Source organism: Didymella exigua (assembly GCF_010094145.1).
Source record: "Didymella exigua CBS 183.55 unplaced genomic scaffold M421scaffold_5, whole genome shotgun sequence".
NCBI classification, from domain to species: domain Eukaryota; kingdom Fungi; phylum Ascomycota; class Dothideomycetes; order Pleosporales; family Didymellaceae; genus Didymella; species Didymella exigua.
The window spans coordinates 722359-747807 of NW_022984779.1; the positions used below are offsets into that span (position 1 = coordinate 722359).

At 54.7% G+C, this 25449-nt stretch overlaps 10 protein-coding genes across 10 annotated transcripts; 5 read left to right on the top strand and 5 right to left on the bottom strand.

Moving 5' to 3' along the window:
* Nucleotides 1-395: 395 nt before the first annotated feature.
* M421DRAFT_98854 (AAA-domain-containing protein) lies at nt 396-4531 on the top strand (the record flags this gene model as incomplete). Its single annotated transcript, XM_033598669.1, has 6 exons — nt 396-494; nt 549-792; nt 841-1424; nt 1926-2245; nt 2295-4149; nt 4199-4531. 6 exons carry the CDS (start codon nt 396-398, stop codon nt 4529-4531), a joined length of 3435 nt encoding a protein of 1144 aa, XP_033452014.1.
* A 1565-nt stretch (nt 4532-6096) lies between these two features.
* M421DRAFT_55727 (uncharacterized protein) lies at nt 6097-6776 on the bottom strand (the record flags this gene model as incomplete). Its single annotated transcript, XM_033595330.1, has 3 exons — nt 6097-6181; nt 6231-6383; nt 6448-6776. The coding sequence occupies 3 exons, from the start codon at nt 6774-6776 to the stop codon at nt 6097-6099; spliced, it is 567 nt and encodes a 188-aa protein (XP_033452015.1).
* A 1740-nt stretch (nt 6777-8516) lies between these two features.
* On the bottom strand, nt 8517-9714 carry M421DRAFT_417524 (uncharacterized protein). The gene is made up of 2 exons (XM_033591498.1): nt 9013-9714; nt 8517-8965 (listed from the first exon to the last, which is right to left on the bottom strand). The coding sequence occupies exon 1, from the start codon at nt 9509-9511 to the stop codon at nt 9014-9016; it is 498 nt and encodes a 165-aa protein (XP_033452016.1). The 5' UTR covers nt 9512-9714; the 3' UTR covers nt 8517-8965; nt 9013.
* On the top strand, nt 9705-13405 carry M421DRAFT_417526 (uncharacterized protein). The gene is made up of 4 exons (XM_033591499.1): nt 9705-11456; nt 11506-12994; nt 13045-13206; nt 13259-13405. Exons 1-4 carry the CDS (start codon nt 10077-10079, stop codon nt 13357-13359), a joined length of 3132 nt encoding a protein of 1043 aa, XP_033452017.1. The 5' UTR covers nt 9705-10076; the 3' UTR covers nt 13360-13405.
* A 766-nt stretch (nt 13406-14171) lies between these two features.
* M421DRAFT_42250 (60S ribosomal protein L19) lies at nt 14172-14914 on the top strand (the record flags this gene model as incomplete). Its single annotated transcript, XM_033593182.1, has 3 exons — nt 14172-14443; nt 14546-14696; nt 14768-14914. Coding segments are annotated over 3 exons (570 nt in total), but the record flags the coding sequence as incomplete, so codon positions are not given.
* Nucleotides 14915-15146: 232 nt separating this feature from the next.
* Nucleotides 15147-16982, bottom strand: M421DRAFT_320473 (transcription factor spt3). The gene is made up of 3 exons (XM_033589288.1): nt 16697-16982; nt 15430-16350; nt 15147-15374 (listed from the first exon to the last, which is right to left on the bottom strand). The coding sequence occupies exons 1-3, from the start codon at nt 16742-16744 to the stop codon at nt 15369-15371; spliced, it is 975 nt and encodes a 324-aa protein (XP_033452019.1). The 5' UTR covers nt 16745-16982; the 3' UTR covers nt 15147-15368.
* An 87-nt stretch (nt 16983-17069) lies between these two features.
* On the top strand, nt 17070-18050 carry M421DRAFT_98860 (diphthine synthase; the record flags this gene model as incomplete). Its single annotated transcript, XM_033598670.1, has 3 exons — nt 17070-17204; nt 17276-17400; nt 17450-18050. The coding sequence occupies 3 exons, from the start codon at nt 17070-17072 to the stop codon at nt 18048-18050; spliced, it is 861 nt and encodes a 286-aa protein (XP_033452020.1).
* Nucleotides 18051-18288: 238 nt separating this feature from the next.
* M421DRAFT_56265 (uncharacterized protein) lies at nt 18289-19384 on the bottom strand (the record flags this gene model as incomplete). Its single annotated transcript, XM_033595384.1, has 3 exons — nt 18289-18829; nt 18880-18980; nt 19037-19384. The coding sequence occupies 3 exons, from the start codon at nt 19382-19384 to the stop codon at nt 18289-18291; spliced, it is 990 nt and encodes a 329-aa protein (XP_033452021.1).
* A 176-nt stretch (nt 19385-19560) lies between these two features.
* M421DRAFT_417527 (uncharacterized protein) lies at nt 19561-22306 on the top strand. Its single transcript, XM_033591500.1, has 3 exons — nt 19561-19839; nt 19933-20223; nt 20274-22306. Exons 1-3 carry the CDS (start codon nt 19789-19791, stop codon nt 21951-21953), a joined length of 2022 nt encoding a protein of 673 aa, XP_033452022.1. The 5' UTR covers nt 19561-19788; the 3' UTR covers nt 21954-22306.
* A 138-nt stretch (nt 22307-22444) lies between these two features.
* M421DRAFT_417528 (uncharacterized protein) lies at nt 22445-25053 on the bottom strand. Its single transcript, XM_033591501.1, has 3 exons — nt 24868-25053; nt 24482-24818; nt 22445-24434 (listed from the first exon to the last, which is right to left on the bottom strand). The coding sequence occupies exons 1-3, from the start codon at nt 24949-24951 to the stop codon at nt 22630-22632; spliced, it is 2226 nt and encodes a 741-aa protein (XP_033452023.1). The 5' UTR covers nt 24952-25053; the 3' UTR covers nt 22445-22629.
* Nucleotides 25054-25449: the final 396 nt, after the last annotated feature.

Genomic DNA, 25449 nt, shown 5'->3' on the forward strand with positions numbered 1-25449 from the left:
GCGCCTAAGTACCAGGTACCTAGCGAAAACCAGGGTCCAAGTGACAACCCCACTCACTTGTCTATCCAGCCATGAATGACAAGCAAACACAGCTAGAGATAGCAGAACTTGAGTCAACCATTATAATGCGTAAGCAAGCGATGGTCCAGATGGTAAATGCTCAAGAAGCAAGCGGAAGTGCTACTGTGTTGAGAAAAGTGCGGCCATGATCAAAGGGCGTGAGCTCGCGTCTAGAAAGTACAAGCGTCGTTTCATGCATACGAAGGTACCCGCACGCTCGATACTTACCCTTTGTACAGTGGCTATACAACCACATTGACTCGCTCGAGACGTATACAGGGGCTCCTCTATCACTTCTAAGAGCTTCTCGAGGTCTATCAAAGCGCACAACGACTATGTCTGACCCCAACATCTTCGAAGATCTCAGCGGAATCTCAACCTCGTCTTTCAGCAACCCATACCAAGCGCTGATCGCAGCCTGCGAAGATGACCCGGTATGGACATGTTATACGCTATTGCTAAGGACATATGACCAACAGATGATGCAGGTACATATCCAGACAAGGTATGCCCTTCATCGAGCAACAAGAAACTCTCAACAAAAGGCCAAGATGCTAGACGCAAGCTTCTCTGGGGTCAGCATCGACCCCATCTTACTAAGGTTGAGCGATCCAACAATCGAGCCTGGCTACGTAGATCCAAGACACTGTCTGGTATTTTGGGGCCGACCCACCACCAAAGTGAAGGACCTCATCTGCCGAGTTCAGCAAGAGCTATTGACTGTTGCACCCAGTGAGGTCGTCAACTATCTTCAGGCTTCAAATGGCTGACTTTAGATAGATCTCTGGCTCATGCCTCGAGACTGCCAACACATCACTGCATTGGAAGTGACACATTCCAAGACAGCAGAACAGATCCAGCAGTTGGTCGATCAGACGCGCGACAAGGTGCCCGCCATCACCGACTACACCTCCAAACACCGTGTGCGACTCATCAAGCCAAAAATCGGGTATGACGCTTCGGCGCTTGCTCTGAGCTTTGTGCCAGCTGCCGGCGAAGGCCTTCATTCTGAACGAACGCCTGAAGACGACAGATTCACATACCACCATCTTCGCCGTGATCTCTTCGATCTCGTTCAAGACACTGGCGTCACGGTTGAATCTCGATACGTCGTGCCTTCGAGTCATCTGACGATCGGCCGCTTCATCAGTACCAAAGACCTCGCCGATGACCAGGGCTCTCCTGATCCTGCAAAGATGGCTACATTCATTGAGAAGATTGAGGAAATCAATGGATGGCTAGAGAAGGAGTTTTGGCCAGAGCACAATGGCGGCAAGATTCCTGACGGTGGCGAGTTCAATCTCGGAGAAGAAACTGGACTGGACTACCACATGGGAACGCTGTGGTACGGGGGTGGAGAGTCAGTTCATCGTGGGAGAGGCTTCTAGACGTGAGAGACGGCATAATAGGCGCTTGCGGCGGTTGTCTAGGACTGGGCGACGATAGATCACGTAGCTACTTATACAACGATACACGTGTGTAGCCGTGTTCCTTTATCTGATGAATGTTGGCTTTGATGCGCCATAGAAAGGACTCTTGAAGGGTCGAAAATGACGTGTGGCGCTTTGCGGGGAGCGGCGGAGGTGGCACTCCGCTTGGGCCAGTGTGCTCAGCCCTCGTCGAAGCTCCAGCTCATGGAACAGCTCTGACACACTAATATCCTTACTCCCCGAGGGCAGCTTGCACACGTTTTCGCGTTTTGGATATTCCGAAGCTTTTAGTCATTCTACCCCGATCCAAAAATACGCCCTCGACGTTTCTGCTTCAACGACACGACAGCAGTCGCATTAGTGGGGCTGGACACCCGTTACTGCTGCCTTTCCTTTCCGCATACGTGTACACGACTCACAGAACTTCATTCATAGAAGTGGAGCTCTCCCTTCACCGCTGAAACAAGCAACATGTTCAATCGCGACCGACTCCCAGGTCTTCCTGGAAGCTCCTCAAGGCCTCCACCACGCAATGACGGCTACGGACAACCTCCACCGCAACAACCTCGACAGCCTGACACTAGAATGGGCGGCTATGATGATCACCGACAGCAGGGATACGAAGCACCCCAACAGGGTCATGGCGCTCCCCAACAGCGCATGCCGGCCCGTGGACCTCCTGGTAGCGGTGGATCTGCTAGACAGTTGCGCCCCATCAAGAGCCCCGGAGGCAATGCGTATGCCTTTGGTAACTTGTATGTATCCCATGTACGTAGACGGAGAGATTCTACTGATATCTTTCAGGGTCGCAGTATCACCCCAAGACTTCCCACCGACGCCCGACGGCAGCGACATCTACATTCTCTTAAACGGCAACTATGTTCTGTCTGCGCGACCCACACAAGGCTGCCAGCCCGGCGAGATTGGTCTCACAGATGCGCAAAGAACTTGGGCCGGTATCACACTCGGTCCCCAAGACATGGTCGCTGTACAACCCTACGATGCATTCAGCCAACAGGGTGGACAATCATACTTGGGCGGGGTTGAGGTAGAGGTCGGGTTTGCTGCCAGGAAGACCACAGACGCTCCCTATGACCAGGACGAGCTCGCGACGCAGTTCAAGAAGAACTTCGAAAACCAGGTTTTCGCGCCAGGACAGCAGCTCTTGCTGGACGTCAAAAACATCCCTCTGCGCATGTCGATACGGACGGTGCAACTCGTCGATCTTTCGATGGAGAAGACAGAGGCATCTGCTCCTCCCCTGACAGATCCCCGAGCGCGAGGTATCCTTACCAGCCATACCCAGGTAGACTTCTTCAAAGATGCGCGGACAGACATCAAGTTGAAGGCATCGAACAGGCGACCAGCTGCCAACTCGATCATCCAGCCAGGGTTCAAGTTCGAAGACATGGGCATCGGTGGCTTGGATAACGAGTTCAGCGCCATCTTCCGAAGAGCTTTCGCTTCCCGTATCTTCCCTCCTGGCCTGGTCGAGAAGCTTGGTATTCAGCACGTCCGAGGTATCCTTCTCTACGGTCCTCCCGGTACCGGAAAGACTTTGATTGCGCGTCAGATTGGAAAAATGCTGAACGCGAGGGAACCCAAGGTCATCAACGGACCCGAAGTCTTGAACAAATACGTCGGCCAGTCTGAGGAGAACATTCGTAAGCTCTTCGCAGATGCCGAGAAGGAGTACAAGGAAAAGGGCGACGAGAGTGGTCTCCACATAATCATCTTCGACGAGCTCGACGCCGTTTGCAAACAGAGAGGTTCCAGTGGCGGTGGTACTGGTGTGGGCGACAGCGTTGTCAACCAACTGCTGTCGAAACTCGATGGTGTGGATCAGCTGAACAACATTCTGCTCATCGGTATGACCAACCGAATGGACATGATCGATGAAGCGCTTCTGCGAGCTGGTCGTCTGGAAGTTCACATGGAGATCTCGCTGCCAGACGAATCCGGTCGTGCACAAATTCTCAAGATCCACACCACGAAGATGCGCAAGAACGATGTCCTCGAGTCCGATGTCAACGTTGAGGAGTTGGCCAAGCTTACAAAGAACTTTTCAGGTGCCGAGCTCAACGGTCTGGTGAAGGCAGCGTCTTCATTCGCCTTCAGTAGACACATCAAGGTTGGCACAATGGCAGCCATCAACCCTGATGTTGAGAACATGAAAGTCAACAGGCAAGACTTCTTGCAAGCGCTTGAAGAAGTGAAGCCACTCTTCGGTGTCGCTGAAGAAGAACTTGGAAAGCGCCTTCGTGGTGGTGTCATCCACTACTCGCCATTCATCAAGGACATTCTGGAAGAAGGCCGCCTGTACATCAACCAGGTCCGAAAACCAGATTCAACCCCCATTCTCTCTGTTGCGCTGCACGGCCCACCTGGGAGTGGTAAGACGGCGATGGCCGCGAAAATGGCCATTGACTCGGGTTTCCCATTCATCAAGCTCGTGTCACCAGAGGACATGGTAGGCTTTAGCGAGATGCAGAAGGTACAACAGCTCGACAAGACTTTCCGAGACGCGTACAAGAGTCCCCTCAGCGTCATCGTGATTGACAACATTGAGATGCTCGTTGATTGGGTACCCATTGGGCCGCGCTTCAGCAACACTGTGCTTGTTGCGCTCAAGGTCCTGTTAGAGAAGCAGCCACCCAAGGTAAGCCACACCTATTGCATTACAGTCCGTAGCAGCTAAATTCTTTCAGGATCGCCGACTTCTTATCTTCGCGACCACAACCGAGCGCTCGGTTCTCACTCAGCTCGACCTGTTCAGTCGTTTCGACGCCGAGATCGCAGTGCCGAACGTCAATACGCAACCCGAGCTTGCACACGTTCTTCAGGCGTCTGGTGCGTTCTCAGACCGCGATGAGCAGCGCGCTATTAGCGAGATTCAGGAGATCACGGGCAGCACGGACATTGGCGTCGGTATCAAGAAGATACTCACGGGTATTGAGACGGCGAAGCAGGACCAGGATGTGCCTGGCCGCTTTGCCAGAGTCATGTCGCGTGCTATCGCTGCGAACAGAGGGTCTGTATAAATTTAGATGCCGTAGTTACCTGAAGATCCAGAGTCACTACAAAATGAGACGTGCAGAACGCATTGATACTCCTTGGACAATGTGTCCCTCAGCACTACCAACAATGTTGCAATATCCTCTGCTCTGCGCTCGCTCACCCATGCTCCTCTCCCGCTGCATGGCTGTCAATGTCAGACAGCTTTTCGATTACCTCACATTGACACCTCCACCGCTCTACGCCACAGTCGCGCAAGGCCTCCGAACCACAGTTCGTCTAACGTTGAATGTAACGTCGGAGCAGTCCATCTTGAATTCAGTTCCGCACATACAGCTCTCGATCCCACGAAGTCCGGACAGCTCACGCACGGAGGCCCAAGTACGACTTCGACGAACGAGCTGCACAGATCTGAGTCAGTGTCGATTGCGGGTGGGAGTACGAGGCTGTTGTGGAAGCGAGGTGCATGCGTTACACGAGCGGGGATGCTGTTGTTTGACCGCATGGAGAGTGCATGGGGGACAGGGGAGAAGAACGAGTGGGCTTGTTGCGCCTTGCATGTGTCTCGCTACGTGGAACTCTGTTTCATGTTGTGGTTCTTGACAGCAAGGAGGGTGTTTCTGCGAAGAACCGCGAGGGCGGGTCCACATGCTGATGCGTAATATGGGTGGTGTTGCGACTGCACTGGAGGTGTTGATCTTGAAGAAGTTGTGTCTGGGTTCGTATCTGTCTAATGGCGTGTCAGTCTTGTGGAGATTTGGTTCAAGGTGAACGATGCAGTCACCTGACCAACATCCATCTCGCTGAGGCGCAAGTATGGACCCACTCTCAAGGCCGATTGATCGAGTCACACTATATGGGGCTATGTGAAACGTGGTTAGAGCCTGATGTGAGGTACATGGTAGCCTATGCAGGAGTGGGGCCAGAGCGTTCAATTACAGATGTATTGTACATCTCAGCAAGGGAGGTTTAGACGAGTATCTCCGCCCGAGAGGCTATGTAGGCCGTTACATCGACAGAGAGTAAGAATGACAAGCTTTCCGTTTCCGGCCGTTGCACTCCCCAGCCGTGACGCCAATCCTAGATGAAACAGGAAAGAAGACCAAGACCGAACCAAACACACCTGAACGAGCTACCTCATACCTCTCGTCTCGAGCCTTGACGATAATGATCAAATGTCCGCCGGTTCGCAGGCCCAGCACCCAGCTCGTCGACCAGGCTCGTGGAGATTTCTGTCCAGAAAGTGCCGCGATTCGCTCGCTAGAGACCAGCTTACGTCCGGCGCTGCAGCGGCCCGTACCGAATCACATAGGCTTAGTCTAGGAAGCAAGATAGCGGTGTGCGCTAAGGCAGGGGTGGAGCAGAGTGAGCGGGAATGTTGGACGACATGTCTCCATACCCGCTTAAAAAGACCAGAAACGCACATAATTCGTAGGAATCAAGGCTGATAATATATGACAGTATATGTCTGGGAATCGTTAAGTGACAGTGTGCCGCCAGAAGCTTTTGTGCTTTGTGTAAAAAAACCGAAATGTGTATGTACGAGAGTCATCAACAGTGCCGTATCCAGCGGCGGGTTCGAAAGGAGCTGCTAGTAGTCGACGGGTGCTGGGTATCGTCGCTGAGCAGTTCTGTACTGTTCTGGATATTTGCGTGCTGCGCGGTCGTTGAGAGAGCTTTCCAAAGTCAATTTTGGAGCCAGAGAGCAATTTTGGTTGTACTCACTCCACGCGCTTCTGCGTCCATTGCAGGTCTTTCTGCACTTCCTTTGCTGCTCGCATACCAGATGCGAAGCTTGCTTGTGCGCCGGCTAGTCTTCGCTGAGCCAATGCTTGCAATTCGAGGAGTTCACGGTGTTTGGCGTTCAGCTCGCCCGACCTGGGATTCTGTCAGTCTCAAATTCGCCGAAGCAGTGTTCAGTTGCAAAGTTCCAAACACCTACGTTTGCGCCTGCTTTGCCAGACTGCGGTCCAGCGGGAGAGGGTCGAAAGATCCGTTCAGGCGGTTGCCCATGTAGTCCAGCAAGTCTACACTGGCAGCGCCGCTGCTTGAATCGTAGTCGCTATGGCTACCAGCATAGTGACTTGATGTTGCGGAAACTTCGTAGGACGGCACACCTGATGTTGTTGTGCTGTCTGAAGCTTCTGGCGGTGATCCGGAGATGCGACCATAGTGCTGTTGAGGTGGGTAGTAGTAACCGGGCTTCTGTGGTACGCTGATGGGGTACGATGTGGATGGGTAGGATGGGTAGTAAGTGCGTGTTGTAGACATAGTGGCAGCGTGATTTGACAGTGCTACAGTGAGCAGGTACCTTTTGGCGGATAAGATATTAAGTGATAGCCGGTTGGTCCTTGTGCTCAGGTGTGTTTGTGGGCAGGCTTGGTTTGGATTGGTCAAACGACTTGAACTCGGGAAGACGAGTATATAGTGAGTCTAGAAATGTGTGGATGAAAGAGAATCAAGGAGTAGACGCGCTTCACTCGCATGGTGACCTCCTTTTATACCTCCTCTCCGGACCCAGTTGGTGAACCGGACATGGCCTCGAGCTTTCATGCCGGCTCATGCTCTGTGAACCCACCCGTGTGGTGATAGAGGTGCATAGTCTTACATCCACTGAGGTTCTCTGCCGGTCAACCCGGTGATGAAGCGTCGTTTAGACTGGGCTGGAATGATCCTCTAGGCCACAGGCCACAGCCGATCATGATGCCGCGGCGGGATGTTGAGTTCAGGAAGAAGTCAATTGGCTGAAGCAACAAGACTAGTGCGGAAAATGCTCAGCTCGTATCAATGAGAAACTTTGACAGAGCGAATTGGCGTGTGATGGCAAAGGGAGCCGTTGCTCGATGACCGGCGGCAACCCGCAGCAAGGCAGAGTAAGCGCATCAGACGCGAACGCCAATTTCACGGCACAAGCTGCGTCTGCAGAATGCAATTTGTGCATGGGTAGTCTGCCTGATGGACAAGCTAAGTGTTGTCATGTTGATGCGTTGTCATGTTGATGCGTCCAACGCCTCTGAGCGTGCAATCTGGAAAGGGCATGTGGAGTAGCAATATTTCCGGCTTAGGCAAGGAGACCGACAGTGGGGCCCAGTTCGCCTGAGGATTGGAGGGTCTGCGCGTGCCGGATGTGCGACCTGAAGAGCGGACGACATGTTGCGCCTGGAGTCGTGGTCATGCAAAGACTTCGAGAAATGTTTCGGTCCGGCGAGTGCCCCGCTGTCATTCTGCCCCTCCACCTACCCAGTGCGTCATTCGCTGGGCAGCAATTGGGACAGGGCATGTAACAATCAATTGGCTACACTGGCGAGTACAACGCCTCGATGCAGGCTGAACCTGGCGCGTCGATGGCTGAACGACATTGATCCCTGCGGGGGTTACCATCGCACGACGCTTCACTAGGCTCTCATACGCGTTCCAATTACATCAACGAAAAGCACATTAGTGGCGGTGAACAACACTTGGTTAGGCCCATGTGACCGTCAGTCGACGCATTCCCCTGGCATGCGCTGAACCGTTCTTTGCTCCAAGACGATTGCCCCGGCCTTTGCCTGATTGGTGTACACGGCACTCGGTACGGTATCGTCGATTACACGCATTGCGTACGCCCTCTGACTATCCCGGATCCCAAAAGTATTACTTTGTAGAACGTCGACTGAATACAAGTACAAGACCACTGTTTCGGCATCAAGGCGGGTACGTTCGAGCCGATCCGGTGTCACAGCTGTCACCAGAAGCCATGTGAGCTGCACATGGTAAGCCACCTGAGCCATTGTTGTACCAATGGCTGAAGTGGAGCCACTGATAACCTACAGTGGAAGAGTAAAGCCGGTGCTCTAGCAAATACCACGCAGGAACTACGCGCCGAACGAGCTCCGCAAGGCTGTACTACAGATGTGTTACCGGGATGACGGAGATCGCATCGGGCATGCTGTCAGCCAGTGACAATGTTCCGGATGGTGGCTCACAGAGTTTGCGTTGCAAAGCTGACACTCGCCTAGGTGCACTCAAAACGGACAAGGTTGTTTATTGACAGTGGGAACGATTGGGGGTTACGACTGCTTGTGGGCGTGTGTTGGGAATCCCAGGGCTATCTCTAGAAGTACAAACGTGTGATTGATCTGTAGCGTTGCTGGGACCGAACTCCTTGGTGTGTATCGCAACTAGCATAATCGGTACCGTTGATGCGGAAGTCCACGATATTACATCTGTCGTTCAAGGATGCCGACTTCGTGGTACTGAGCTCACTGCGTCTGGTCTCTCATCAGACTCCATGTATAGTCAGCCACAAAGTCTCTGTCCGCTGCTTGGCAAGGCACTAGATATACCCACCATTAGGGTACGACTCAGATTCAACTCGAGAGCATATGGCTGTAAGGCTCTTCATTGTTGACATCGTCGAATTGCAATCTTGAAGATGGCGCTGATCATGTCGGTTTGAGACAGTCCGCCGCAAGGTGATACTGGAAGTGGTCAGCCGTAGTACTGGTTGGAGATCCGCGCGTGTTACCTCATGTATGACTTTTGGATAGTCTCTCCCATGGATCTTCAACGAAACTGGGACAAAAGTAGGCCATGTCACCGTGGCCATTCTGAACACCATGACGTAAAGCATTCAAGTCTGCCCGAGAGATCGAGGGTCCTCCAAATGAGACCATCTCAGATACTGAGGAATTAGCCTGAAATGAGATCTCTGGTTGGATAGAGGCAGTCTGCGGTGGCTTCACTGGCAGTGCTTGACCTCGGGCGAGGAAGCTTGCAAGCCCACCACTGGGCGGTGGTTGCCTTGTCGTAGCAGCAGCAGCAAGGCTGAGTACCTCTTCACTGACTGATGGCTGATTCTCAAGAGCTTTGGTTCTCACACCCAGCTCGGTCGAGTTGGCGCCGCTGGCACTGTATTCTTCTTTGGCTGGTGACTTTGTCTGGTCAAACTTTCGCTTCTTTGTGCCACCAAAAGATGAGAAGCCCATCATGGCCGCCATCTCGTCATTCCCGTTGAAATCCTCCATAGCTAGTTTTGTCTTGACCGGTTATTGTTGGCGCAGTGGCGGCTATCAAAGTGGAGATCGAAGAGGTTCTGATGGACAGCACTATCCTTCGTAGTCAACCAATGAAAGCAGTGCCCCACCAACAAGGGTAGTCGCTTTCGTGACTTCGGCGTTCAGCATCGCGGCGGACAGCAGGCATGTGCTTGCTCGATGTAGGAATCGAATTGTGAAAGTGATGGAAAGTATGCGCTAATCAGTCTATTGCGACGACTAGCGCGTACAGAGTCCACATTTTCGCGATGGGAATGAAGGTGGCTGAGGCGATCGACGTCAGTCAGCCTTGACTTGCAGCACGGTCGCGCCTGGCTTCACAACAGCACCGCCTGAGACTTTCTCGTTCCCACTTCCCAACATGTCCGAAATAGCAACCTAGACCCTGATCTCATCGAGACAACACGATGACCGAGTCTCTACAGACTCCGGCGGAGCGCCGCTACCTGCGGCCCAGCGTAAGCGCCGACATGCTAGAACGAGCACCTCCTGGAGGCAATGAGCTCACGACAGCCCGCAGCTACGGTCTGTGACGATGATACAACCGAAGACTGGCGAGCGCGTCAAACGAAACTTCACGCTTCGACGATCGGTCCACCGCAACACCGAATCCTCCGAATTCCTGCTTGCGCCTGGCCAGTTTGATCCCGCGCGACATGAAGAGTTGGGACGATTTGCACAGATGTGGGAAGACTTCAAGTTCAGGCTGCGACAAGCCTACGCGTACGCGACATCTCCGACCGGAATCGGCATATTGAAATGCTCGCTGGCATACATCTTGGGTTCTTTGGCGACTTTTGTACCTCAAATCGCTGCAATACTTGGCAAGAACGACGGAAAGCACATGGTCGCTACGATCACGGTGTACTTTCACCCTGCGCGCTCAGCCGGTAGCATGATCGAAGCTGTCATGTTGGCGTTCGCCGCTTTCATGTATGCTGCGTTTGTGTCCTTCTCGAGTATGGCAGTCTCTGCCTGGTTTGGCCACCAGCATCTTCTTGTGGTTGGCCATGTCATTGTGCTCATTGTATTCTGCGGAGGCGGCCTGGGCCTGGTGGGTTGGACAAAGCATAAGCTTGGTAATCCTCTCGTCAACGTGGCTTGCTCTTTGACATCACTCGCGTTGATTACAGTGTTGACTAAAGAGGGGGCTGTGCAGAATGCGACGTTCTCATACAACAAGATCTGGCAAGTGTTGAAGATGGTCATCATGGGGTGTACGGCATCAGCGGCAGTGGCTCTCCTGGTACGACCAACGTCAGCGCGGACAGAATACCGCGACACATTTCTTCAATCGACGGATGCCATGGCCGAAACTTTAAACGCCATTGCTCGTAGCTTCCTCTCCGGCGCCGAGCAAGACCTCAGGAACGAACTGTTTTTGAAGGCTTCGAACAAAAGCCAGTCAACGTACAAGACACTCGTGAAGAACCTGGGAGAAGCCAAGTTCGAACACTATGTACTCGGCACTGAAGAAGAATACAAAATCAGCGCGCGTCTCGTCAAGTGCTTGGAGAAGTTGATCCAGAGTATCGGTGGCTTGCGGAGTGCGGCAGAGACACAGTTCACATTGCTCGCGCAATCCAACACGATGGCTGACACGCCGTATGACAATATGCCCGCGAACGGTACCGTTAGCTCATCGGTATTCTCTGAACACACTCTCTCGCAAAGCCCACCTCAACTACTGTCCCCAACCCTCAGTCACACCGAGAGACGCACCAGCATACTTGCTTCGATCGACGAACTCCCTGAGCCCACCACTGGTGAACCATCTGTGCAGGCTTCTGCTAGCGTTTCAGATGACGAGTCCAGCGGCCGTGACCTTCCTTCTAGATTGCAAGACTTTGTCAAGTCCAACCTCACACCTGCGGACATGTTCTCCGTCTTCATCGCACATCTAGGACCGCCCATGGTAAGATATGACCTGTATGAGTTTGGCAGCGTGTTGACTAACAACACAGAAATCGTTGACATACACGCTGCGCGAAGTGCTATCAGAACTTCCATTCGGACCTGGCCCAGAATACAACATGACCATCAACGAGCACTTCCGTCATAGCCTTGTGGACGCCAAAGCGCTGTTCTCGAACGCCAAGCGCGAAGCTCTCGGTGTCGTATATAAGACCAAGATACCGTCCAAGACTGGATCAGCAGCGGTTGCTGCTGACTTTGAAGAAGTGGCAGCGAGCTGTGGCTATTTCAGTTCTTCACTAGAGGACTTTGCTGAAGACATGGTGATCTTCTTAGATGTACTTGAAGAGCTGAAGGCAAACGTCTACCGTTACCCTCGACGTAGGAGCTGGAAATGGCTCAAGCTCTGGCATTTAGGGCGCAAGAACAAACGAGCGGATTGCGATGATTCAGAGAGCTCGAGCTTGATCGACGAAGGCGCCAACCAGACTCCAGGTGGTTCGCACGAGATTCACAACCCCATCTACCGCAGATCCACACGTGGTGATCCGTATAAGTCAGAGAAAGAGCAACCGCTCTCATATCGTACCTGGGTTGCTCTCGCCGTCTTTAGAAGGGACGACCTGAAGTATGCTGTCAAGGTTGGCCTTGGTGCTATACTCTACGCTATGTGGGCCTTCATTGAGCCCACGCGAGCTTTGTATGGTCATTGGCGCGGTGAGTGGGGTCTCTTGTCCTACATGTTGGTGTGCTCCATGACCATTGGTGCGTCGAACACGACCGGACTCCAGCGATTCTTTGGTACCTGTCTGGGAGCCGTCTATGCTATCATCGCGTGGATCGCAGCGGACGAGAGCCCATTCTTACTCGGCTTCTTTGGCTGGCTGGTTTCTCTGATATGCTTCTATATCATTGTTGGCAAAGGCAAAGGCCCCATGGGTCGTTTTATCCTTCTCACGTACAACTTGTCAGCCCTGTACGCCTATTCACTGTCAGTCAAAGACGAAGACGAGGATGACAGTGACGAGGGTGGCATCTCCCCTGAGATCTGGGAGATCGTGTTGCACCGTGTCGTGGCTGTCATGGCTGGATGCATCTGGGGTATTGTGGTGACTAGACTCATTTGGCCAATCTCTGCTCGACGCAAGCTGAAGAAGGGTACCTCCTTGCTTTGGCTCAAGATGGGCTTGATCTGGAAGCGCAGCCCACTGAAGACGCTGCTCGAAGCCAACCTCGGCGACACCCACAGACCGTACTCATACATGAGTGAGCACGAAGAGTTAGAGCTACGGCATTTCCTGAGCCACCTCGAATCATTGTGCACCGCAGCTACCTTCGAGTTCGAGCTGAGAGGCCCGTTTCCTGCCAAGAGCTTTAAGGTGATTATGGGTGCCACGAGCCGCATGCTGGACAGCATGCACGCCATGAACGTCATCATACTAAAGGATCTCAAGGCGACTGAGGGAGAGAAGGAGGTTCTAAAGTACACAAGGAAGGAGTGGACCGAACTCAGTTGGCGAATCAGTCACTTGTTCTCCGGTAAGCTGGTTGTCAACGAACGCACTGACCCGCAAGCTAAGAACTTTCAGTCATGGCATCCTCGATGAAGCTCGCATACCCCTTAAACGATGTCCTGCCGAACATTGAACACACTAGAGATCGACTACTCGCGAAGGTGTTTGAGTTCAGGCAGACCGGCCTCGGCAAGGTCATAGTCAAGGACGAGGACTACGAGCTGTTGTATGCTTATGGTGAGTCAACCCGTTGTTGTACGTGGATGTCTTGTACTGACGTGATGTTCAGCTTTAGTGACTGCACAGCTGGCGCATGATCTTGGAATCATTGGGCAGGAGATTGAGAAGCTGTATGGCGTTCTCAGCGAGGAAGACCTCAAGTTGCAGTAGACAGAAGCTCATGATAATGAACAACAACGATGATATATTCCCCGCCGCATCTTTACTTGTCTTCATCGTAACTTCTTCTCTGGCTGGCTGACGACTGCCGCCACTACTGCGCACAGCTTCCGCGGCTGCATCTCTCGTTACGAGGCTAGCTTGTGACGATCAGCAATGAGTCACTCTGAGCACCTGCTAGCTGACGCGTGAGACACAACGAAGCATTGTTGCCTGTGGAGGTGTGCATTGCAAGATTTCAGAGGCGTACAATGCGCAACGAACTACTCGCACAGACCGTTTAAATTGCAAGGCTGCCGATCCGTGCTTGAGGTCGTCAAGACTCAATGCAGTGCGTGGCAGCCTTGAACAACACGCTTGAGTGATAACCGTGGGCTTGACAACGAACAGCTGCACGCGACTGACAGCGATGGAGTACGGGAGAGAATAGTGCCAAACACTCGAGTTTCGAAGCGTAATGGATGAAGCAGGCACGTGAGGGGTGGCCCGAGCGTTCCAAGCCAATTTTGGGGTCTCGCTTACGGCACCTGCCCACAGGAATTCGCGACTTCCTTCTCAGTCTCCCGTGTACTAACCGCAGCTCAACCACGACCACCGTCGACAACATCATCGAAAATGTAAGGAACCCGGCCGTCTACACACAATCAATCGACCGAGCAGCATGTGCGATACTCCCACGGCCCTCCCGACTCGTGGTGCTGCTTCCAGAGCGACTCGAGGAGTGGCGAACCCCTCTTTGCACAATCCTCCACCACGCCGCGTACAAGCACCGCGAGAGCAGAGTACTGACGGGAGTGTCTCACAGGGTCAACCTCCGCACGCAGAAGCGCCTTGCGGCCTCCGTCGTCGGCTGCGGCAAGCGCAAGATCTGGCTCGACCCCAACGAGACCAGCGAGATTGCCAACGCCAACTCTCGCCAGACCATCCGCAAGCTCGTCCAGGATGGCCTCATCATCCGCAAGCCCGTCACCATGCACTCGCGCACCCGTGCCCGTGAGCTGAACGCCGCCCGCCGCATCGGCCGTCACCGTGGTTTCGGTAAGAGGAAGGGTACCAAGGACGCCCGTATGCCCAGGTATGCAACACCGACCCGGCCACCGCACGCGATGGGACGGACACAGTATCGTAGAGTGCGGTGAGCAGACGCACATGGAACGTTGCTGACACGGAACCACAGCCAAGTCCTCTGGATGCGCCGTCTCCGTGTCCTCCGCCGTCTTTTGGTCAAGTACCGCGCCGCCGGAAAGATCGACAAGCACCTCTACCACGAGCTGTACCATCTCTCTAAGGGTAACACCTTCAAGCACAAGCGTGCCCTCGTTGAGCACGTACGTCTCCCTGAAATGACATCATGACTTGTCACCCCCGCTCAGCGTCCGGCTACTGACACGCAGCGTAGATCCACAAGGCCAAGGCTGAGAAGGCCCGCGACAGGGCCATCAAGGAGGAGATGGACGCCAAGCGCGCGAAGACCAAGGCCGCGAGGGAGAGGAGGCAGGAGCGCGTGCAGCAGAAGCGCGTTGCCCAGCTGGGCGACGAGGAGTAGAGGGACGACATGATAAACAACCGGCGTGGGTCTTTTCAGGGTTAAAGGAGGGCGCAAATCTCCTTTCCATCTCGGCATATGCGGTCATGTTTCATGTACGTCTGGGTTGCAAACGAGCACTTTCCTCTATGCTGCACACCCGACTGACAAGGCTGCCTCTTCTGAATTCCCGATGCTTATGAATGTCCATGAAAAAGGGATAGGTTGCATCGGCACATTAGAAACGAGTGGTCAATCTTGGAGTTCAACTTCTTTCTTATCGTCCCTGGCTTTGATGAATTGATGTCTTGTTCACTATCTTCGCCACTAGCTTGACCTGACCTCGGCTCCGCGGTAAGCACAAACAATGCAATTGCTCCAAGAGAAGATACTACTGTTCAACGCCAAACACCACGTCCATGGATATCAGACAAACCTTTACGCCATCCCAGACCAACAAGTAACAATGGCAGACTCAGATCTGTCGCCCGTTAGCCACTCGATACCACCAGTTTGAAGTATGAAGATTGGCTTACCAGCCTCAACGCAGCCCGATGCACGTTCCTCGTGAAGCTCAGCATGGCTCTCGACTTGTTGTTTCCCCGCTGCAGTCTCCTGTAGCCCTCCTGCACATGGCTGGGCTGCACGGGCTCCCGCGCCTCCTCGGGCGGATCAAACAGGCCCCTCTCCCTCTTCCTCTTGAGCCGGTTCTGCTCGCCGCCCGTGCTCTTCTTGTACGCGTCCTCTGCATCCTTGACCTTGAGCGCCTCCTCGGTCAGCGTCTGCACAATCTCAAACGTCAGGAAGCCTAGGATATCGATGATGTCGTCACTCGGCTTGCTGTCGGTGATCAATCCGAAGCCCGCCCACTCTTTGAAGCGCTTGCCCTTGCGGTACGTGAACGACGCCTGGCGGCAGTCGGACCAGTGGACGTATTCCTCCCTTGTCATGTTCTTGGTGCGCTCGTCGGCGTTCTTGAGCCGCTGCAGCGTCGCAAAGTTCATCTCCTCCTCCTCCTCGTCCTCGACATCGTCCATCTGTGGCGGGAACTCGCTGAAGAAACTATGCACGTCCCAAACCAAATCAACCTTGGCGCGCTTCGCCTTCTTGCCCGCCTCGGGGCCCGGCCCAGACGGCCCCGAGCCCATGACTCCCGCGGCGAGGTCAGCGTCGCCGGTGCCAACGTCCGCGCCGGCGTCGCCGCCCTTGTCGTCGCTGTCTTTGACCGAGCGCCGCACATCTTTCCACTGCAGGAAATGCCGCAGCCTGCTTATCTTAGCGCGGTCGTGGCGGATCAGCATAAACAGGTCGTCGGTGGAGATTGATTTGCTGCCGCGGCGGGTGGCGAGCGTGGTGCATTCGCGCAGCATGTGCTGGACTTGGTCTTGCACTATGGATTCGATGAGGGTGGTGGTTTCGGGCGAGGGCTCACCGGTTTCGCCGGAGACGAACATCATCTGGCGAGGTTAGCGTGGTGTTTTGTATGGTTTGGGGAATGTGAGGATATTGGTCTGGCGGTTTGAGGACGGCAGGCGAAGCATTGGATGGTTATGAATCATGATTGAGGGGAATCAACAGTTGATACAGAACAATGGTGGAGCCGGCTTGTAGTGTGCTTCTTAAGAATGCGGCACGATGTCAAAGAGTTACGGCTTGCGCGAAATCGTCATGGATGAAGGGAAGCTCTGCAATTCCTACGCTCGCGTGCAGGGTAAGAAGAGGATAAGAAGTGCAGAATCGAGGCCTTGAAAGAGAGAAAACCAACAGAGAAAGGATGGAGACTCGAAAGCAAAGACTACACACCTGCTGGATCTCCGTCCGATACTTGGCCAACTTGTCCTTGTCCGCCATGATGGCTGTTCACGTGTTGGGCGATGGGCGGGTGTGATAATCGGTCGTCGCAGTCGTCAAGAGCGTCCAGCCTCCAGGTCTCTGTACGTATGCTCGCGACCACACTTCCTTCTCTTCCTCAAGCAGCATCCGCACGTTGTCAGTCGATGCGCAAGACCCGCGCACTTGATGGACGTCGCACGCAGGCACGCGGTTTGAGGCCCACTAGCGCGCCGGACCCCTGTCGCTTCAGCCCTACTGCGCTCCGCCCCGCGAAGTCGGAAAATCGCAGAGTCCCCCCACCAAAGCCTCTCGACAGAAGACACGAATCGCAACACCCGCAAGCATGCTGTACCTCGTCGGCCTCGGCCTCGCAGACGAAAAGGACATCACGGTCCGCGGTCTCGAGATCGTCAAGAAGGCGGAGCGCGTCTACCTCGAAGCCTACACAGCCGTGCTGCTGGTGGATAAGGAAGTGCTTGTGAGATTTCCTCCCTCCTATATCATGGTACAGAATAGGTGGTTAGGACACTGCTGATCATGCTGCAGTAGGAGTCCTTCTATGGGCGCCCAGTAACCATCGCCGACCGCGAAATGGTCGAGTCCTCCAGCGACGACATCCTCGCCGACGCAGACAAAGTCGACGTCGCCTTCCTCGTCGTGGGCGATCCGTTCGGGTAAGCCATCCCCCGGAAAACGGTGTCTTTTTCTGCTAACACGCCGCAGAGCAACAACGCACACGGACCTCGTGCTGCGCGCGCGCGAGCTCTCCATCCCCACGCGCTCCATCCCCAACGCCTCGATCCTGACCAGCATCGGCACGACGGGCCTGCAGCTGTACAACTTCGGGCAAACCGTGTCGATGGTTTTCTTCCTGGACAATTGGAAGCCCGCGTCGTTCTACGACCGCATCGCGGAGAACGTGCGGATCGGGCTGCACACGCTGGTGCTGCTGGACATTAAGGTCAAAGAGCAGTCGCTGGAGAACATGGCGCGCGGGCGCAGGATCTACGAGCCGCCGCGGTACATGAGCGTCGCGCAGTGCGCGCAGCAGATGCTCGAGGTCGAGGAGGACATCAAGCGCGAGGGCGTCTATGGCCGAGAGTCGCTTGCTGTGGGCGTTGCGCGGGTGGGTGCTGAGGATGAGAAGATAGTTGCCGGCACGCTGGAGGAGCTGTGCGAGGCTGATCTGGGGAAGCCGCTGCACAGTCTGGTGCTGCTTGGTAGGCGGACGCACGACCTGGAGAGAGACTTCTTGCTCGAGTTTGCGGTTGATAAGGAGAAGTTTAGAAGTGTGTGGGCGAGGGACTACGAGGGCAAGCAGTGAGCCTGAGGTGACGATGGAGGCTGCGACATGTGGAAAAGTATGAATTGATGATATATGGCAGCGTGGAGGACGCTTCGTCCCATCCCACATCGCATACTGAAACGCCTTTTGGTGTACCTCTGGCTCCTTGGTCGACGCCGTGCATCCTGCGACTGGCGTGACGCTGACGGCTTGTTTTCCCGCAACCGCAACTCTGCCTGGCTTCTACTACATTGTCTTCTTGAATCATGTCTATCGACTAGAAGGGAGGCAGCCAGAACTGGTAGCCGCCGTTCTTTTGCCTGAATACGCTGAGCAAGTAGCTGTACATGCACAGCAGAACACCGCTCCACAAGAACACGGCAAACTGCTGAGCCCTTGCGTCTGCGATCCTGGGCACCTTGAGCGCCAGCGAGATGGTCGCGAACGCCAAGACGCCGTAGATGGCAGCAACGATCTGCGACTCGAGGCCGAACTGGTTGCTGAAGCCGCCGGCGAAGTAGCTGATGCCGCCCTTGCCGTCGCCCTGCACGTAAGGTGTCTTGCGGATGTGGTTGAACATGTGGCCCGAGGTGAAGAGCAGGACGGCGATGAGGGAGAAGGCGGCCCAGAGGTTGCGGTTCTGGAGCAGGGGGAGGATGTACGGCGAGGCGACAGCGAGAGCGGTGATACCTCCGAGGGCGGCCGTAGTCACGGAGATGATCTTGACCCAATTGATTGGGCGCGAGACCTTGGGCTTGGAGACGTCGGCGGGCAGCATGCGCGAGACCCAGGCGTGGATCTGCTCGGCAGACTGAGGACTATCGAGTGTCAGTACACAAGTCAGAGGATGAGTGCGTTTCGTGCTCACCCAGACGTGAAGTCGTAGCGGACGGGCTGGGCGTCAGCCTTCGCGCCGGGGCCGACGGTGGGTGGGAAGAAGAGGAGGACAGGTGCCGTCTGGAGCTGGAGCTGTAGATTGTCAGCGATTGGAGTCTGCATGCATACTGTGCGAGGCGCCGTCATACCGACTGGAACGTGTTCTTGCCATCTACAAAGTCCAGTGTTCCAAAGAGCGTCCTGGTCTGTCCATTCTTGTCGCCCGTGGTCCAGCTCTTGCCCAGCAGATCCCACTCTGGCTGGAACTCTCTGCAAAGCACACATCCAAATCGTGTCTCCAGTGCAGTCAGCAGCACCGCAACCGAGAAGTCCCTCTGGCCCTTGGTCAGGGAGTCGTAACCGCCGTCGTCGAGCTTGAGCGGGCGACCAATCTGCAGCGATTTGGCGCGGGCGTCGGTGAACTTGTCGCCAGTCTTCTTGGCGGCAAGAGCTGTGAAGGGCAGCAGCGACGCTGCGAGAAGCTGGAACCACCGCATTGTGTCGGTAGGTCGTGTGGTCGTGGCGGGGCGGAGCTTGGAGGAGCGCTGCTGGCGAGGTCGACGATGCTGAACGTGGCCTCCTCGGGCATTACGCATGCGTTGCCAAGACTCTCTGCAGGGATAGGGTCATCTCGCCCATGGTTCGAGTGTGTCACGACGCATCAGCTGGTTTGGACTTTACATGTCCGAACGAGGATAAATCTAATTCCACAGTAATCTGCAGTCACGCAATTGAAGCCAGGATTGAGTCGAAATGATGGCCATTGCATTTGACTGTTGATGTTCTGACACCCTCCGCGCATCTATTCACAGTGTTTTGTTTACCATCTCGAGCGCGTCCCCCTTCGAGCACGCTGCACCTGACCTACAACATCCGCGCATCTTTCCGCAGTACTACCACCATGGCCGTCACCGTGGATGCAGATATAGACCATAGCTATGAGATCACAGATGTGAGTGAGCGCACGTCCTGTGGAGCCTAGCGGGACCCTGGCTGGCTTGTTGTTGCGCCGCTGCACACAAACACTGACGTGCACGCCTCCCAGCTCCAACACTCACTGCGCAGCGCGAACCTTGAGCTGAGCCTCGCGCAAAGCAAGCATTCGGTCGAAGCCGTTGTAAGAGACGAGGAAATCCGGAAGCTGCAAGTCAGCCGCTGCCTCCTCGAAAGCAACAACAGCGACCTCCACGAGCAGCTCGAGGAAGAACAAGCTCGTTCCGACGAACTCGAGAATGCGCTGGATGATGCGCTTCTGAGCCTCGACGAACGAACAGCGGAGAAGGAAGTGGCGCGGAACCAGATTCGCACACAGTCGAGGGAAATCGCGAACCTCAAGGTAGGCCTCAGCAACACCGATACCATCTGGTCCCGACTCACACTGCACAGGCCGAACTGAAGGCTATGGAAAACGTGACGTCCGACTCCAACAAGACCCTGTCGGAAAAGCTCGCTTTGTCCCGTGAGATATCGTCCCTTCGCCCTGAAGTCGAGCACCTGCGCGCCCAAGTTGAGTCGAACCAAGGCCTCCTATCCGAGAAGCTAGCCTTGCAGCGCCAACTTGCCACAGTACAAGTCGAGCTCGAGAACGAGAAGCGAGCATCGGCCCGTACCATCTCGAAACAAGGGAAGAAGATGGAGCAAGACGAGGAGCTGCGCGCTGAGCTGGAGGAAGTCCGCAAGGAACTGGCCTCGGAGAAGAAAGATCGCATCAAGGCGGAAGCCGCCGTCGCAAAGGCCGAGAGAGCTGTCGAGCAGGTACACGCGGACCTGGCCTCTCAACAAAAAGCGACTGAGAAGCTAGAGGCCAAGCTTGAGAAGCTCGCGAAGAAGGACACGAAAGTGAGCAAGCGCGACGAGGCGGCCGACGCTGCGCTTGAAGAGCTTCGTCAGGAGCTCGAGCAAGAGAAGGCCCTGCGCCTCAAAGCAGAAAAGGCCCTTAAGAAAGCTGGATCTGACAATACCGAGGTTGAGCAACTTCGCGAGGCGCTGGAGTTGGAGAAGAAGGCGCGCCAGAAGGCAGAGAAGGCAGAGAAGGCGACCACGAGGGGCGCCGAGCAGACGGGCCAAGCCAGCGATGCACAGAAGGAGCTCGAGGAGGAGAAGCGCGAGCGAAAGAAGCAAGAGAAAGAGTACACCAAGACTCTCGCCGAACTGCAGGGCCGCAATACCGTCCTTGACGACAAACTCAGTGCCTTCCGCGAGAAGCTTCGGACGACAAAGGAGAAGCTAAAGGAGAAGGAGGCGCAACTTGAGCACGTAGAACGCGCCCAAACCGCACCAGCCACCAAGACCGTGGCCTCCTCGTCCAACACCGTTAAGAACATCCGCAAACGCACCGCCGCCTCTGTCGAGCCCGAGACAAACCTCGGCACCCCTGGCGACGCCCCAGCAAAGCGCTTCAAGCGCGGCATCTCCGTATCCGTCATGGGCGACACATCCACTCTCTCGCTAACTCCCTTCTTGAACCGCACCACCGTGGTCGCGGGCAGCCCAATCACGGAAGAGGACGAGGACGAGGACTCGGCGCCCATCAAAGCGCCAAAACTCAAACCCAACAGCAAACCCCTCGCGCCCACGGCAGGCACCAAAGCAAACCCCAAGCCACGCAACAAGACTGCGCTGTCCTCCGTGCTAGCCGCCGTCGACTCGTCCTCGGACGAAAAAAACTCCACAAACGAGCCCAAGAAAATGCCGCCCAAGGACGCAGACGACGCCCCAGCAGGCCTAAAAGCGAAGAAGCAAACCAAACCTGCGCCCTGCAAATCGCTCCTCGCGTTCGCAGCCTTCACCGCCGAAGACGCGCCCGAGAAGAAGAAGAAGAAGCGCAGGCTCAACACCACGGCGCGCACGCTCTTCGACGCCGACGACGATGCTGAGAGCTCGCAGCCCAAGCCCATCGGGCTCGGCAGCGGGAAGGCGCTGTTTGCCGCCCGCGCTCTGGGCAAGGCGGCGCTGGGCAAGGGGCGTCCGATTAGTGGCGGCTTTGGCATGCTGAGCGAGGAGGCGTTTGCGTTTAGTCCGTTGAAGAAGGAGAGGCGGCGAATGGGGGACAGTGTGTTGAAGTGAGGCGTTGATGGCGCCGTGTTTGACTGAGGGGTGGGGATTGCGTCCATCTGGACTGGAGTTTGGGCATGTGTCAGCGTTGCAACCATCTATTCCTTCTCTATATTTATTTTTCTCGGCTCGGATCGGGCCCATGTGCTGCCACTCTCCTCTGCCTCCTGGGAAGCATTGAATGCCGCTGAGTCGCCTGATGCAGTCATGTGTCATATAAACGTTATCTACAGTACGACTCAAGCTCGCTGTCCATACTCGGTCTCCAGGATAGATCGACAGAGATCCAAACCCTATGGAACTGGACGATCGCACGATCAGACTACCCAGCGTGTAAACGAGTGGATGTCAGAACTCTATTCCATGCACCCGGCCTGCAATGCAGGACTTGGAGACGCTATGTTGTATACAAGTGGTTTCAGCAAATCTCAGAATCGAGTCGATGCATATCTTCACTTGCATCAGGAGTAGACCGATTGCATTAACACGTACCAAAGTCAAATGCGAGCATGTCGAAATCCCATTATAATTCATAAACATTATGTACGTGCAAAGCTTGCTAGATATACAATTTCTGCTGTCGTGATTGTGCATGGCGCGATAAAAGCAGGCCCGTATTTTCGTACCGCGAAACTCCAATCCAGATCCTGATGTTGTCCGAAAGAAAGGCCAGAGCGGACATCAACCCTCAAGAAAGCATCCGAGTGTGGATGTCAAAGACGTCGTTCCTCCAGGCGCCCTCATCCCAATCGTCAATCCTCTCGGCTGCACGGCGGCCTTCCTCTTCCCAAAGCTTGACGACACTGCCGGGTGCGTACTTACCAGCGAATACGCCCTTGCCAGGCGCTGCGACACCAACACGAGTGTAAAGATCAGGGTCGTCTTCTGGTGTCAAGCGGGTGAGAACGGCCTTAAAGAATGTCCTCAAGTCGTTAGGGTCAGAGATGCGTGTAGCCCTCAGCCTCTCACGCGCAAACAGAAGCTCGCGGTTAGCAGAGTGGATGGCGTCTGCGATACCCTTCGCCAGCTGCATCTCCATGACCTTGCGGATTAATGGGCGCAGTAGAGGCCTCAATATCCAGCCAAAGAAGCTGAACTTCGATTTGCGCAAGGTGTAGCTCAGCTTGTGGATGTTGACACGAACAGCGCGCAGAGTGAGGATCTGCTCCTGCTTCTCCTTGCCAATCTCGACATCAAGGTGGATGTCAAGACCACGCTCGTCCATCTGGAAAGAGGCAATACCCTCATCGGCCAGACGAAGGAGACCAGAGTGAGCTCGCAGCAGGAAGCCGATCTCGTCAGCGCGGAATGAGAGACCATCGATCTTGATGGTGAACTTCGATGTTGCCTTCGAAGCAACACGGAAGCGAGCCTTACGCAGCTCGAAATCATTGTATGTCTCGACCTTGAAGCGGAACGGCAAGAATGAGGTGTGGTTGATGGTCTTTCCTGGCTCGATGATAAGGTTTTCGAGCAGAAGGTCGACTTCTGGGGTGGACACCTCAAGGCGAGGAATGGGAATGTACTGGATCGCTGAGATGATTAAAGGAACGAACACATTGATCGCGTCCTGAACCAGCTCTGTGTTAGTGTAGCTGTGCTGGGGCGACAAGATGTTCCAGATCCTGAGGGTCGACTGAATGAGCTTGGAAACGTCTTCGTCGCGTGCTACGGCTGCGAATGTCTTTTGAGCCTGCTCAAAGAAAGCATCAACATCCTCACGTAGCGATGAGTCGTTGCCAACACCACTCGACTTCTTGCGGAGCTCCTGGAACTTCTCGTCCACGTGATCGAAGAAGTCTGGGTCGGTCAGCAACTTCTGTAGCGAGTTGCCGATATCCATGAGCAGGTCCTCGAACGCTGGATCCCTCTTCGAGTGCTCCAGGAGCTTGTGGAAGCGGGTCTCGAGCTCCTTCCATTCGTTCTTGTCACCGAACGAACTCATGAGCAGCCAGAAGTTCTTCACGGCCTTATCCATCTCACGGTTTGTGTCGACATCATTCTGAACAGTGCCCACAGCTTCCTCCGCCATGCGAGAGTATGTCTTCGCATACCTCTGGAGTAGCAATGACAGCGTGGAGACCGAATCTGAGTAGTCGCGCTTCTGTCGCAGGTTCGTGACGGTCTTCTTCAGGCGATACAAGAGAGTGTCGCCCTCGGCGCCTTGAAGGTGGTCGGCAATACTACTGCCAGCTGTCTGAGCCACCTCGACTGTGCCTGATCCGACAGCCTTGGCGACCTCTTGGACCTCGCTGCTCAGCTCCTCGGAAGACACCGCCTTACCATTGTTAGCATTAGCGTCCGGCTTCTTTAATGCCTCTTGCTCTGCCTCAGAAGGCTCAACCTTTTTGCCAACTTCCTTCGCAACGTCTGAGATTGTGAATGCAGTGTCCTTGAAGACCTCTCGCCCAACAGTATTGAGGTCAGACAAGAAAATGCGGAAATCTGAGTTTGTCAGGAGCAGGGAGCCAACGGTTTGGAGGCTTTGGTAGGCTATCGTTAGTTAGCGGTGTTGGCTTTGAAGGGTCACCCGAACTGACCAGCGACAGTGTCGGCCTTGGCCTTTGATCGAGTAGCACTGCGTGCAATATCTGCGACATCGACCTCGACACGAGCCTTGGACAGGTACCACAAGAAGTCTTGGATCTGGTCTTCGCTGTTCTTGTGCTGAAGCAGCTCGATAAACTGATGGAGCCATTGCTTGGTGAACTTGACGAGCAGACGGCCAGAGTCGCTGAGCTCTGGGTTATCAGGGTTGAGGATGTCTGCGGCAAGGAGTGTTCGAAGGTTAATGGTCAGTTGCTCGTTGGATGGCATGAACCCTTTTCCAAGAGCCCGGACCATCTGGTACGAGTGCAGCTTCTGGTGGAGCTCCCTCTGTTCCTATGTTAGAATCTGTTCACGATATGGCTTGCAGCACGCGCACCTGGAGGACCGTGTCATCGCGGTACTGGGGCAGCAGCGGCTGCTGGTCATCGCTGCGCTTGCGAAAGCCAAAGCACGACGACATCTTGATAGTTTAGGTGTTGTGAAAGTGTGAGAGCTGCTCGACAGTCTCAATGGCACGGCAGCAAGGCAGCTGCCAAACGCGTGCTCGCGATCATGATGACGCTTCTGGCCCAAGCTTAGCGAGGTAAGAGCTGCTCTGGACGTCATTCGTGGCTGGTGGCGGTGCGCCAAGTCTGGAGAAGTCAAAGTCAAACCTCTAACGTGTTCTATCAGTAAGCTGCGCATATCAGTATCCTGCGCACCCCACCAAAACGCGCTCAACGCGTCTTATCTCATCAACTATGACACCACATCAACTACCCGTACAAAGTTCAAAAGAAGGCAGGTTAAGCCTTGCTATTGCTTCTTTTCAAAATAATCCTTATCAATCTAAACGTTGCCTTGCTGCAGCCTACGATGTTCCAGAATCAACACTGCGGACGCGTCTTAAGGGTATCTGTCCTAAACACGAGACAACATCAGTCAACCAAAAGCTCAGCCCTATTGAAGAGCAGTCCCT